Consider the following 15,204-nt stretch of genomic DNA (forward strand, 5'->3'; position numbering starts at 1 on the left):
AATACTGAAATTCGTTTATAAGTGTTTTGTGTAGCTATGTGGGTGGAGAGTAAATATATATATTAGTATTTTCAGATTTTACAGGTAATTAGGGTTCATTTCTTTTTCATACTTCTGGTAAATCTCTGATGTTCTCCATCATAGTTTCTTTCAAGATGGCTTGAAAACGGCTGATAAATTGAAACAGTACATCGAAAAGCTGGCTGCTGACTTATATAATGTAAGTATTTTATAAAATGCATGCATTTTAAGTGGCTTTTGTAGATAAATATCAGTAAATTTGAAATCTGGATTAGAAGAGCTTTAAAGAAAAGCAGGGTAAGTGATCTGTCAGTATAAACCCAGTGCAGGTATGCCTTCACTTTAGCTCAGAAGGCCTTGATGGTCCAATATCCTAGAGTATGTTTTGGGGGCATAGGATGAATGGGTGTGTAACCATCCGTTCTGGATGGCTGTCCATCCACAGTCCATTAGCATCATCTGTGAGTGCCCTGCAGTCAGCACTTGTAGAAAGAATGTTTGACCTTGAAGGATATAACTTAAGACTGTCTCAGAGTAGGCATGTTTATGATTTTTTCTTTTGGTTTGGTTTGCTTGTTCTATATTTTCTCTCTTTTGTCAGATATCTAGACTTTACTTACGTAACTTTAAAAACACATAACTGTGTACTTTTTCCCGTTATCTTTTTTGTTTTTTTTAAGATTTTATTTATTTGAGAGAGAGAGCACTACTGGGGGTGAGGGGCAGAGGGAGAGGGAGAAGCAGGCTCCTCGCTGAGCAGGGAGCCCGATGCAGGACTCCATCCCAGAACCCTGGGATCATGACCTGAGCTGAAGACAGACACCTATCTGACTGACCCACCCAGGCACCCCCCCCACCCCCCGCCATTGTCTTTTAATAGTTAGCATGATTCGGGTTGTAATAAATTTCAGCTGATTAAAAAAGCAGCACCAGTGCCTTACTCTTGGGTGCCACTGTGTAAACATTCATGTATACCTTAGCCCATTGGGTTCTGGTCCTCTTTCACATTTTCTTCTGGCCCATTTAATCACATCATAGGATTCCTGCTACCGCCCTTTGAAAAACCAGAAGCAAGTGACCTATTGTTATTTCTTAACTTTGTTTAAAATGGTCCTTCAGAGTTAATTGTCTTGCCTAGATGTATTATTTAATAAGAAGGCATGTTGTGTTAACTCACTAATTTCAAAACTTATGGTACTTTCATAAGATGAGAAAATTCTGCCTTTCATATTAAAAAAATGAGACCATGTAAAGGACTTTAATAAGGAAATCAACTATATAATTGAACTGTTTGATGACTGATATATTTGGATGAATTAAACTCTGCTCATAAATGTATAAAAGATACGTGATGAAAGTCATGTTTTTCCATCACAGATAAAACAGACCCAGGATGAAGAAAAGAAACAGCTAACCGCACTCCGAGACTTAATAAAATCCTCTCTTCAACTTGATCAGAAAGAAGTAGGTGATCTCTGTTTCCATCAGGGCTACCAGTAAAATTGAGGCGGCCTGGGATGTTGCCTTTGTGTTTTCTGATCTGCAAAATAGGTGTGTCACCAGCTTCCTGCCACCGTGGTTGTGGGGACAGACGAGATAGAAGATACAAACGTATACCTAGTGCATCTCCCCGTGTAGCAACTGTGCTTTATTTCCCTTGCCTTCCTTGTACAAAAGATTTCCTAACGCCCAAGCTCCGATTCCAGGACCCTAGGTTTGCCATTCCGGCTTTGAAGACATGCACTTCAGAAGTGCTGTGTCCTCTCAGGGTGAAGGGCACACCCATGTCCTCTTTAGGCCATCTCTGTCTTTCTGGGCAGCCAGAGGAGGGCCGATGCAGAATCTTCTAGAATCATCTAGTAGAGAGCAGGCCAGCCATACAAACCAGCAGTCCTACCCTAAGTGGTATTGGTGCCGTAAGAGATCTGCTGGGAAGGGGCACGCCTGCAGAGGGGGGACGCTGAGAGGACTCCGAGATGGAATCTGCCTGGCGCTGTCAGCAGTTGCGCCCAGCAGTGTGGGGGCCAAGAGCGCGGAAGATTGAGGGATGGGCTTTCTGAGGTGGAAACTCAGGCCTAGTTATAGATGACCTTGGATATACACAACAGGGTATGGACTTCATGCCAAGGGTAAACTAAACAATGAGCACTGTGTGTTACATAGGGGAGGGTTAAAGTGTGCCTGTTTATATTTGGAAATTATGGTGCATTAAATTTAAGTGCAGTATCTCAATGCAATATTCAATAACCACATAACAGAGCATTTTTTATATTGTCATTTCCTCATGATACCACGTCACAATGGCAAATGACTGTACATTCCGAAAATTTCTGAAAGGGTTAATGAGTCCAACACAAAAACAAGGCAGCCCTCCTCAAACGCGGAAGCCCCGCACCAGCAACCCTCACCCTTTAAAGCAACCGGGTTCTCTTTCCTAAGAAGTGAGCAGGAGAATTCTACACGCCTTTCACCCTGGGCACCTGCAGACTGGAAGTAGGCGTCAGAGGCCAGGAGGGTGTGGACCCGTATTGTCCAGGGCCTCAGCCAACATCTGCACCTGTGTTTGGAGGCCTCTTTTGAAGGTGTTTATTACTGGCATACAAATCCTAGGAGAGGTGGTCCCCTAGAAGGATTTCTCCATGTAAGAGCAATAGAAGGACCCAAATGGAGGAGGGTAAGAAGTAGATTGCTGTTTAGGCAGAAAATTGCAAGGTTTTGTACTTAAACATACTTAACCACTTCCTACCTTTGCTTTGTTGCACAGTATTACCTCCTTCCTGTATATGGAAGCTTTCTTAGGGGAAAAAACAAAGCACTCCCTTTTTGTTTTGCATAGAGACTGATGTAATCTGCTCCCAGTAGCTAAAGAACAAAGTTGCAACTAAGCCAAAGGATTGCGTACACGATAAAATGCACATTATTTGATTTAAAACCACCCCAAACTAGTAAATGGTATGTGTTCATTAGCTCCATGTCCAGAGTATTTTACAAGTAAAATTGATCTTTCACAGCACGCTTATTCCATTCCCATGCTGTTTATTATCTCTCATTGCAAACTAAGGCTAGTAGGTAATGATCTCTAATGACTCAAATAAGAAAGGAGACTGTCCACCAGAGAGTTCTTACCATAGCACTACTATTCGAGGAGAGTGTAAACTACTGTGATAAATGACCTGAGAAATTAAAAGCACCCAGCAAGTTCTTTAACCTCTTTACCCCCACCACGTTCTAACTTGACTCTTTTAAAGGAAGCTCCAAGAATTTGAGCTCTCAGTAAGATCCCCAGATTTTTGGTGGACTTGTGTTTTCTTGTCAGAATTCTTCATTGACTTCTGGCAGATGTTCTACGAAACTAATGATCTTAAGCTTTTATAATAACCTGACTTCCCAAGAGAACCGTTTGCTACATAAGTATCTTTAGAGCTGAAAATATTTTAAACAATGATACCCATAAATCTTTCCCAAAATTCCAGTGTTCTGTTTGAGTCTGTCTTAGTAGCCCGTCATAATGTAGTTTGCAAGGTGTTTGACACATTCTGTTTTGCTCATCTCTCTCTCTGCAGTATCTGACACACTGTCTGGCACCCAAAAGCTACTCAGTAAATATTTAGTAAACAAAAGGAATCCTTTGCCCACTTCATGTATCTCTTACATGAGAGATTTGCAGCTTCTATAATAGAGGTTAGTTTTAGGTTGGCTACCACAAACATTTGTAACCCCATTAAATCAATGAGTAATTGCATGCAGTTTAAAAAGATTTGATATTTTACTCCTTAGTGATGCATTTTATACGTTAGTACGGTTTTGTAAGAAGAAAGTAAGGTGATTTGTCCATACCGCTAATAGAGAATAAGGAATTGAACTAAAAAAATGACACCATAGTTTCATTCTACAGTTTACATTTCTTGGCTCGCATTATGGAGTTTCTCCAAGGTTTTATTTTAAGTTCATTGTGTAAGTTTAGTTTTATATTTTTGTCTGAATGAATTTACTTGCATTTCTCTTTCCTGAATACATGTTTAATTTTTATTATGCTATCAAAGGATTCAGAACCTATTTCATTCCTTCCGTCGTGTTTTGTTTTGCTAATTATTGTTAGTGTTAATTCTCCATGATTTATTTTTCCAAAAAGAAAACCCTCTTTTCGTTTATCTAGAGCTCCCTGCAAAGCAAGCTAAATACCCATCATTTCTCCAAGTGCAGAAGTAATTGTTTGTAGGACTACTTTCAAGCCATAGAACTCATCAGTAGTTGATGTAGGGTTGTTGATGCTGTATTTCTGAAACATGCTGCTTCCTTCCTGCTCAGCTTAATGGAGTAGGCTTCTGAGGTCATAGCCTGGAAATCAGCCACTTTATTCACCTTTAAAAGCATATTTGCCTAATGTAAAGCAAGATCCACTCAGGTTGTTATTCAGAATTTAAAGTTTACTTAGGCTAGTGATAACTATATGTAAGGAATGTCTTAGAGGCAAATTCACAGACTGTGGTATTTTTCATAAGTTATTAACATCCAAATCCTTGCTTTACAAAAGATAGGTACCCTTATTTTTTAAACTTAGGTTTTATTTAAAGGATTAGCAAACAGGCTGTTAGAGATGCATAGTTTTAAAGCATTCAGACCAACCTAGAAATTACATAGGCAGATGAAGAGCAGTTTCGTTCAATGGAAAGCATTCCAAGGAACAGAGTTATTCTTTTAATAAGAATTTTTATCCAGGGAGATTTCAGATCTTGTTTTTAATGTTCTGGGGAGGTATAGATATGGCAGCGATCCCTGACTCCAGATCCAGAGTTGAGTGGTTTTCACGTGATGTCATTGGGTGGAAGCAGAAAGCTCCGTGGATTTCATTGTTCCCGGCCTCTTGTTTCATCCCATGCCTCAGCTCTCCACCACCCGACCTAATTTTCCATCCTTATTGTGCTTTATTAGTATTATGGACACAGTGCTGCCCCCTTCAGGAGAACCACATGTGTCACTGCTGTTGTTGGCGTCTGTCATGGCGGCGCTGGTGGAGGAAGGCTGCCTCCCTCGCCCGTCTGATCCAGAGTACGGTCCTGCAGTCACATCTCCATCCAGAAAGCCTAAAAGCGCCTATGAGGGAGGACTTGGGGTTCCAGTTACTATGAGTGCAAGGCTGTGAGCCCTGATTATTAAAAGTAAATATGTAGAAGAATTTCTAAAGAGACTCCTAAACCCCGCCACACCCCCCACCCCTCCCCAGGTGATTGAAATGGTGTCACTAGCTGTTTCAGCTGGAGGGAGTCTGGCCAGTTACAGACAAATGACTCAGGTTGAGGAAATGACTAGAGTCTGTAAGCTCTTCAGGGTGAGTCTCCTTGCCTGGCAGAGCAAGCATTCAGCTCTCTGTTACCTTCACAAGGGCGAAGGATGCATGGTCAGCGTGTAAGCACCCACCTCAGGGACAGGGGCCATGTCCTCAGTGCCTGCCCGGTACCTGCCGTTTGGGTGTTCAGGACATGGTTTTGAACGCAGAGCTCCTCTCATGTGGAAGAGCCTCACAAGGCTGCTGTCCTAGAGCTCTTCCTTCCACTGTCGGTAACATTCATTTGCATGCCCTGAGCGCACGCCGTCTGGTCCAGAAGGATCCTCAGTGCCACGGAGAGACCATCCTGACCTTAAAGAGATCTCGTCCACAGGCCGTCAGTACATAACCAGTGGCTAAGTTTACTTCTAGTTCTCCACCATCACATTGCAAGTATTGCTTCTAAACTGGGTATTTTTGTTATGTTCTTTTTGCCTGGAAAACTAAAAAAGAATCCTCCTACCACTTTTGGTTCTTTTTAGATTTTCTAAAGTAATTTAGGTTTCAGCGAGGTGTTGATTCCCTAAACACACGCTTTGAAGTTTGTCACCCATTTTTGTCTTGAAATGTGTACCTCATATTCTTCCATGCAGGTTTTCTTCTGGTTTCACTTAAATACCCTTGACAAATAAAACTTGACAAATACAAAGATGTTTTATTGTCCCGTCCCCTGAAGTTTATGTGATTCTGAAGGTGGCGTGTGTTCTGGTGTTAATTATCTTTACAGTGGTGTTTTCTCTGTATGTTATAAGAAGTGCTTAAATCATGAGCAATGACTATCAATGAAATTAACTATGTTTTCAAATGTTCTGCCTTTTTTCTCTGTTGCTTTTGCCCTTCCTGATCGAAGTCTAGGAGAGTAAGTCAACACTTTCTGTGAGAATGTATTGTCCTACTTCTGTGTCGAAACCCCATGTTCTCATTCTCCAGTTCACTGTGTTGGTTTATTTCGTTCATTTTCAAAGTGTGATGGCTGTATCTGGTCATGCAGTCTTTAGAAACGACGGGGAAGTATCAGCAGAGTGTGAAAGTTAACTCAGGCTGGTTTGCTTCTGTTTTGTTCTGTGGGTCCTGGTCACCCTTTTGCCACATCATACACTTTTCGTAGCCAAAGAATCATCTTTTTTAATTAAAAGCATGCTTAACAGCTTATTTTGCGGAGCCCCTGTTGGTTACAAACCAAGAATTTCTGATAATTCCCAGTACCTCACTGAGAAGGTATACTTTTTACTGTGGGTATTTTAGGAAAATATGTGGCGGGAGAAAAGGTGTACCTAAGGGAAGAAGTCCTTCGGGTTGCATGCACTTCGTTTGTGAGACACTTGGGTTTTTCCTGCCTTCCCGTGTCACCTGGTTCAGTCCCACGATGCTGTCACCGCAGTGTATTGGAAGCAGAGCTGGGGTTTCCAGCTAGAAACAGGAGTTCTGTACCAGGCCCCAGCCTCAGACTTGCCTATGTCTCCGGCGATTGTTTCCCTGCCCAGTTTCCTCTGAAATACAGGCAAGGACCTGATGGCTCTTAAAGTTCCATAATTCTCTTCGCCCCAGCCTTGTGGAGAGAGGCTCAATTGCAGAATAGAGGCAAGGACTCCAGAAGTGTGTCCAGCACCGGTCTGATCTGTGGCTTCTCCTTTCTAGGATTCCCAGAGCCGGCAAGGAGGATACAGCATGCATCAGCTGCAGGGCAATAAGGAGTACGGCAGTGAGAAGAAGGGCTACCTGCTGAAGAAGAGTGATGGGTATGTGTAAGGCCCGCCCGCTGTCCCCGCATGTTTAGCACTTCCTGTGTGTTATCAGCCTGGGAGCTTTTCCCACCTACCGGCCAGGAAAGCACACTTCAGAATTTTCTAATGCACTAGCTTCCGACCTTGAGCCCACTGGTTTCCCTCAGCTGATTTAACCTGCTGTCTTTCCAGGAAGTAGTCACCGTCCTGTGGTCCCTAAAAGGCACCGAGGACTTGTAGCATGCCATTTTAGGAAGGCAGGTGCTGAGTGGAACGTGAAGCAAGCAAGTAGCTTGCGGACTTCATGCTGGCCCACCTCTCTGCTTTGATTCATCCGCCCTTTTCTCTGCTGGGGTGCCCACCTAACCTTGGGAGTCAACCCCGAGTCCTCTCCTTCCTCTTACATCACAGCCACTGTCACGACGAACTCTTCCATTTCTAACAGGGCATGACGCATTTCTTGCCATCTCTGCTGCCCTGCCCTCGGAGGAGCCACTGCTGTCTCTCCTGGAATATTTGAGTAGCCTGCTAACTGACCACTCTGTGTCCCTCCCCTTCTCCGTTGCATCTCTACGCAGCACTCAGACTAGCCTTAGAAAACATAAAGCACATCAAGTCATTCCCCGGCTTGCAGTGCACACGGGGTCTCAGCCCTGCCTCTGTCTCCAGCCTCGTCTTGTGCCATCTGCTCCCCTGGTGCTGCCACACCAGCTTATTTCCATTGCTCCAGTAGTGATTCTGCTTCACAATAAGTACATAAGTAGACTCCTGATTACTCGCTTTACTGTACTGCCCTTCTTTTCAACAGAAAGCTTCTTGTTTTCTGATTCCTTGTAGATATGCACCCCTTGACTTTATCTAAGACATAGACTTTTTTTATTTGTTAAAATTGCAACCATTACTTCTATAAATTACAGCCCTAAATTTCTGATCTCTGTCAGTTTTGCTTATCATTCTACTTATGCGTCCAATGGATGTCTTTAATTTCTAGTGTATGTCCAGCACTGTTAGAGACACTTGGGAATACAGCATCGAACACGAAAGATAAGGAAGTCCTCAGCCTCATAGGGCTTACATTCTAAGTTGGGAGACATACAATAAAGAAGGACCTATGTGGGAGATCAGAAGGTAACAGGTGCTATGGAAGAGGATAAAGCAGAGCAAGGGACTTGGGGCGTGTAGGAGTGATCCTTGCAGTTATGGAGGGTGGTCAAGGAAGACTTCGGTGAGGAGATGTTTGAGCAAAGACTTGCAGGAAGTGAGAGGATCATCTCTACAGAGATCTGATGGGATTGTCCTTCAGATCTCTGTAGAGATGGCCAGGAACATGCTTCCCGTTGTGATGTACACAGGAGCTAGGCATAGCTAAGACAGAGTGAGGAGCTGGGGGTCATAGGAGACAAGGTAAAAGGGGAGCTTTGGAAGCCGCTGAGTGGAGATGGGAGTCATTGGAGGCTTTTAAGCAGAGGAGTGCCATAATTGGACTCATTCGAAAGGCTCTCTAGCTGCCAGGCTGAGAACGGCTGTGTAAGATGTAAGGCTAGAAGTGGGAGGCTAGGTCAGACGTGAACAGGGATCAAGGGAACAGCTGTAGAGGGGGAAGAAGGGCTCAGAGTCTAGACAATGGGCCGCCAGGATTTGTAGATATGGGCATAGAGAAAGAACAGCATCCCAGCACAGAGCACAGCACTTGGCTCTTTGTAGAAAGTCAGTGAATGTTGACCATTAAGTCTTGCAAAAAGTAAAAGAAGAAAAGATACACCAGTTACCCAAATCACAGTTTTAAACTGGGCTCTTCTTAACAGATACAGTGACCAGATTGTAGCCCCAAGGGCGTGGTATCTAGTGGACATAAATTATTAATCCTGCAGTTTTAACACTGCTTGCCTAAAGGCACAAGGATCTTCTTGACATTAGAATTGACTGTTTCTAAATGAAGTGGTTAATATCTAACTGTTCAAAAGTCAACAGAGTCTTTGCGTAGGTATTGTTTGGTTCAAACCCTAAAATGTTCAGGGAAAGCGTCACCTTGTGAGCACATGCTGTGTGCCTGCTGGGCACTGCCAGGGACCTCATTCCTCTCATTTGACACCTTCTGTAGATAAGGCAACTTATCCAGAGAGATTAAGTAATTTGGCTAAGATCCTACAGCCAATAAGAAAGCCCAAATTCTTCCTGCATCTTAGGACTTAATGCTGGGGTATCTCCCCTTTATATTTCAAAGGGGGCATCGCTGCTGTTGATTGCCCTTGGGATACACAAGGCATCAGCTGGCATACACTCACACACCTGACTCCCTTCTTCTGGTCTATTCTTCGTGCATGCACTCATTCCACATACATTTATTAAGCCCCGTAGTGTCAGGCAGTCTGCTGGATGCCGGAAGGTAAAAGGTACGTGAGAGGTGGGCTCACCCTCACCTTGCCTGTGGTCTGTTGGGAAGAGATAAGGAAAGCACTGTTGCAAACGAGGCTGGAAGTCCAGGGGTCCAGCCTCCCATAATTGCACAGGCTCTAGAGAGTGAATAATGATAACCCAGACTGGCCTGTCATTGCCGTCCGTGGAAGAGGAAAGAATTGCAATGTTTTTACATGAAGACAGATTCACTTGCTAACCATGACTGCTGATGTGTCATATGACTTTCTCCTAAGGATCATTTGCTTTAGTAATTTCCTATCCTAGTTCTGGAATACTCTTTGTTACGTGAAGGATTGTTACACAATTTGAAAAACACTTCAGATTTTGTTTAAGTAATTTGAAAGCTTTATAACGCAAAGGCATTCATTGAGAGGCAAAGGAGTAATGGTTTTACATATATTTTCTCAAAATAGCCCTAGAGGATAGGCATCATTGTCTTCACGATGCCGATTAGGCAGGCAAGACTCCAGAAGGTCAGTACCATGAACAAAGTCCCGTGGCCAGTGGGTGCTGGTGCTGGGATCGAAGCCCAAGTGACCGAGCATCAGAGCTGATACTTGTTTAGCTCCCCCAGACCACCTTCTAATAGACAGTTCCTTCTCTGGCATTCTGAGGCCCGGGGATGGTGTAAGTGGTGTTGTCTCTGGCACTGTCTGAATAGTTGGTAAAAGTCCTCGGTATGTCCATTCAGGAGCTTTTCAGGCAAGCATTCTTAAAGCCCTCAGTACAGAGAGGGGAAAGTACAGGTGTTCAGGCCGTGCCATAGACATCTCAGGAACAAAAGCTCTCAGAACACTCACAGAGATGGGGCTGTACAAGGGATGGACTTGATTCTGCTCCCTTTTGTCTGGTTACCTGGGGGCACCACGTGAGCAATTTCTATTCACCAGAAGGTTAATGCTTTTGTGTTACCTTCCTTGGCTCTATTACTAATACAAAAGAATACAGTTTTGTGTTTGGTTTTGTGTTTCCTTAATACACATGTGAAAAAAAACTAATGACCAAAAAAAAAAAAACCACCAACAACAAATGACTAACGATTTCACTAAATAAAATGAATAAACTGAGTCGGGACAATTTCCTAAAGGTTGACTGATTTGTGGTTGGTTGGTGGCTATCTTAAAACTGTCAGTAGAGAAAGATGTCACCTGTTTGGGCTTCATGTGTACAGGGGATGGCTCACCTGTGTCAGCAGGCTTTTATGAGGCTAAGAGGGGATGCAAAACTACCGTAGCACTGGTTACATTAACCAAATGCAGGTGCGATCATGGGACAGTGTCCTCTCTCCTCAGCCATTTCCCTAGTCAGTGATGTAGCTGTAATGTGAGGGTGTTTCATCAACTGGTAGTTCTGCATCAGCTCCTGAAGATACTAGCATTTTGAGCGTGGTGTGTTCAGTTGACCTTTGCTCAGGTGGTATCAGAGTCTGATTTCCCACTGTGAAGCATGCTTTGGAATACACTGTGCTGCTAGTAGATACGTACACAAGGAGACAACATTATCTGTGTTCAGAGTTGGTTTTTAATTCATATTGTGGCAGGTTTCTTACAGGACCCACTTAAGCGGGGAAAGGAGACACATGATGATAGTATTTCAAATGCCCAAGAGAAGCTGCAGCCCCCCTCCTCTGATGTTGTCTGTTTCCATGACAACTAGGTACCCGAGAAGCCTTCTCGTAGGCCAGAGAATCACTGTTCCCTGTACGTGTCTGTTTCTCCATTGAAGTGCTCTTAACTAGTACATTTGTACCTGCCCGCACATGTGCAGATCCACCACACAGAGGCTCACCTGTACCTACAGCATCACCAAAAGACCTCCCAAGTAGAAATGAGTTCTCTTTGGCTTTTTCCGAGAAGCGTCAGCCTTCCCAAAGGAGAGGTGTACAAGTTACCAAACATGTTGATCCATGACCCTGAGCTCCGTTCTCTATATCCTGAGGCAGCCCCACCCCCACCCCTTCTTGCCTGGCAGACGTCTTGAGTTACTTTCTTAATTTCTTTAGAGTTAATTACAGAAGCAATAGATTAGTACAGCCTTCTTATAGAAGATTCACAGATACGGTTAAAGAATCTTCAGCACCACCCCTGCCACCGGTCTGGGCCTCCTTCCCAGAGAAGAGTACTTTTGTCAGTGTACTGTGCTTGTTTCCAGACCCTCTTCTATATGTTTGTACCTATATTTATATCTCCATAGAAAGTTTAGAGCACTGTTTTATCCTTTGAGTTTTTTTTTTTTAAAGATTTTATTTATTTATTTGACAGAGATAGAGACAGCCAGCGAGAGAGGGAACACAAGCAGGGGGAGTGGGAGAGAAAGAAGCAAGCTCATAGCGGAGGAGCCTGATGTGGGGCTCAATCCCATAACACCGGGATCACGCCCTGAGCCGAAGGCAGACGCTTAACCGCTGTGCCACCCAGGCGCCCCTATCCTTTGAGTTTGAGTTTTTTATACCTGAATTATTTTAAAATATCTTGCTTTTTTCAATCAGCAGTATGCTTTAGAAGTATATGTCAGCACATACATAGTTACTTGATTCTTTTAAACTCCTACATAATAGTCTATGGTATGAATGTCACTATAATGCATGTATTCATTCTCCTGCTATTAGACTTCTGTTGTTTCCCGCTTCACTATCAAAAACAGAGCTGTAGTGAGCATCCTTGGATATGCCTGCTATTCTGAACTACCTTCCGCCTGGGATCATAAAATAAAATGTTCTGGTTTTGTGGTTTTTTTGGTTTGCGGTTGTTCTGTTGTTACTGTTTTATAATGATTGTCATACATAGCACGATATGGTTGCACGTCACAGAATGAACCAGCTACTAAATCGGGTTGTGTTTGACTTGCTCTGCAGGCTCCGGAAAGTGTGGCAGAGGAGGAAGTGCGCCGTCAAGAATGGGATTCTGACCATCTCACACGCCACGGTAAGTGTGTCTGCTCGTTTACCATGGTGCGCCTGGTAGGCCTTTTGGCCACGTGGACTAGAAAGCCAAAACGTGATGTAACCAGCACTGGAATTTCCCCCAGGCATGCGTACTGTGTGGATTTGGGTCAGATAGTGTGGGATACTCCTTTACAGAAGGAGTTGGTCTCCTCTCCTGCGGTGTTCCCCTCTTGTTCTCTTGCCCCTCCGGAACATCTCATGTTTGTTCTCTCAAACCAAATCAGGGATTCTTTTATTTCCTAATCTTACCTTTTTGGAAATACTCTTGGTGGTTCTGAGAAACCTAGTTTTCTGATTATAAAGATGACAGAGGGTGTTCTTTGCATGAAATAGTAATTAGGAAATGAAATACTATGTGACAGCATCAGTGTTTTTTGCGTGTTACTATTTAAATCACTCAGAAAATCCATCCTTATGGTAAAGAGTTAAAATGTATATAAATAAAACAGTGAGATAATAAAATTTCCTCAATTGTGACTCCCCTTTCTTTAGGAATAAAGGCTTTCACTGGAAAGCAGAGTAAGCTACTAACACTTATATTTTGTTTTCTCTTCAGATTATTGTCAGTTATATATGCATATACATCTTGCATACTTAGAGTTGCTACTGACAGTCTAGCTACAGTTTTTATGTTTTGAATCACCGATTTTCAACTTAAAGTCCTATATTGGCAGAATTTGTATACTGTCAGAAAAGGTTCAGTCTTGGTGGTAGTCAAGGACGTGCACCATAAAATAATTACAATTTTGCCCTTCTAACACTAACAAGAAATTACTTTTTATTCTTAAAGATGCAAAGATGAGAATGGAAAATGTATCAAGCGGAACTGGAAACAGCTCAGTGTAGGAAGAGTCTTTAGAAAGGGGCATGCAGTTAAACCCTGCAATCCCAGCTTGGAGAGAAGCTTGGGTAAATTTCAGTATCCTGTGCCAAGTGATGTCTTTGAGCTTATGATAAGCAGTTAATTACTAACAGAATGGTAAAAGTGAAGGATGAGCATTTATTACATTGGCAGGTTTTCATGATTCACAGTTGAGATTAGATTTCCCTCTGTTGAGCAAGAAGTACCACTTAATAAGCACTTCTTCCTGCCAGACACTTCAAAAAATTTATTTCACTTAATCCCTTCTATAACCCATGTGGTAATCTGACCTTCATTTTGCAGATGAAGAAACTAAAATACAGAGAAGCACAATGACTTGGCTAGTGGGCAGAATTGGAAATTCAAACTTGGGTTTGACCTTACCCCATACACTCCTTCCATTCTGCCTCTCTTCCTGCAGAACTCCAGCATCCTATTAGACCGGATGCTCTCCAGGGGGCATTTACCAGGTCCTGTTCATCTTTCTTTCTTTTTGTCCACCCCCCCCCACACACACACACACACGGTAGTACACACCTGTGGCCAAGACCTTCCTGCTGGAAGAGTCCATGCATCTTAACAATTATTGGCCTTTATGGCACTTGAGCAATTACATGTTCTCTGTCCCTTGTCCGCTGCAGAACCCTCAGGGTGATCCTTAGAGGGCCTCGGCTTCCCTCAGCCCAACTGAGATTTTGTAACTATCATGCCAGTTGTGACAAGCCACCCATGTTGATACTGGAAATCCTGCAAGCAGACTTAGATCAGTTAGTATTTATCACTGAGGCTAACAATTACTCATTTATTTAGGCATGTTTTGTGAAGCTTCCACTCTACTCCAGGTGCCGGACTAGGCATCACAGATATGTGGAAAATGAAATAACTTTGACCTGCTCATATTTAATTCCATGCACAGTTACCTCATGAAACAGTTCTGACGGTCACAAGAATGTTAGTTACCACTAAGTGAGCTCTTTCTGTGCTTTCCATGTATTACCATATGTCATTGTTGCCACAACCCACCAGATAGATGCTGTTACTAACAGAGGTAAGGTAATGTGCCCACGTCACACCTGGTGAATGCTGGGATTTCAGTCTTAAAACCTCCATGAGTGCTTAATGGTCAGTGTTTGCTGACCAAGCAGGACCTACTCTGCTCATTATGTTGGCGATTAAAATACCTGGGGAGCTATATCAGAAGAAGTCCAGCTACATGATCCAAGATCAGAAACACGGACAGGAATAGATAGCATTTACTGAGTATTCTCCATGCGTGGGCCATTCATTGTTCTGAGCACATTACCATAACTTATTTTATGTAGCTTCTGTTGCTCCTACTTGATAGACCGTGAAACAGTCTCTATTTCTAGGCCTCCTCACCATCATCACCACCCTTACCACCATCACCGTCATCACCACCACCACCACCCTTACCACCATCACCGTCATCACCACCACCACCACCATCGTCATCACCACCACCATCGTCATCACCACCACCATCACCATCACCATCACCATCATGGTGGCTCACACTGTTGAATGCTCACCATGTGACGGGCATTCACGAGCACCTTAACGCATTGTAATCCTCACAGCAACTTAAGTTATAGGCGACGTCACCTCCACTTTTCAGATGAGGGAACTGGGGCTCAGAGAAGTTCACTTAAAGGTTACACAGCTAATAAATGGCACAGCTGGGAATCTGGTATAGGTTGGAACTCTGCTCTTACACACTCCCACACACTCTAGAACATTAACTCCCCCTCACCTGCAACCCCCGTTTCTCCCCAGCGTGGGATCCCAGCTTGGGCCATCACACACATAGTTAGCCCTAAACCAGGAGTGCTGAGGAGCCCGTGTGGGGGAGGAGCACGTGCCTGTACATGCAGGCTAGAATTCTTTGATG

General features: G+C 43.4%; 1 protein-coding gene across 5 annotated transcripts in view; it reads left to right on the plus strand.

Moving 5' to 3' along the window:
* Nucleotides 1-15,204, plus strand: part of ASAP1 (ArfGAP with SH3 domain, ankyrin repeat and PH domain 1) — a 341,646-nt gene that overhangs the window by 256,416 nt on the left and 70,026 nt on the right. For all 5 annotated transcript variants that reach the window (XM_045812249.2, XM_087864619.1, XM_087864618.1 and 2 more), the window contains 4 exons: nt 145-220; nt 1,399-1,485; nt 6,986-7,086; nt 12,344-12,413. In XM_045812249.2, the coding sequence (XP_045668205.1) occupies nt 145-220; nt 1,399-1,485; nt 6,986-7,086; nt 12,344-12,413 (334 nt within the window). The remainder of the gene's footprint in view (nt 1-144; nt 221-1,398; nt 1,486-6,985; nt 7,087-12,343; nt 12,414-15,204) is intronic.

This window comes from Ursus americanus, chromosome 9 (assembly GCF_024610735.1).
Source record: "Ursus americanus isolate L20-20 chromosome 9, mUrsAme1.1.p, whole genome shotgun sequence".
NCBI lineage: Eukaryota > Metazoa > Chordata > Mammalia > Carnivora > Ursidae > Ursus > Ursus americanus.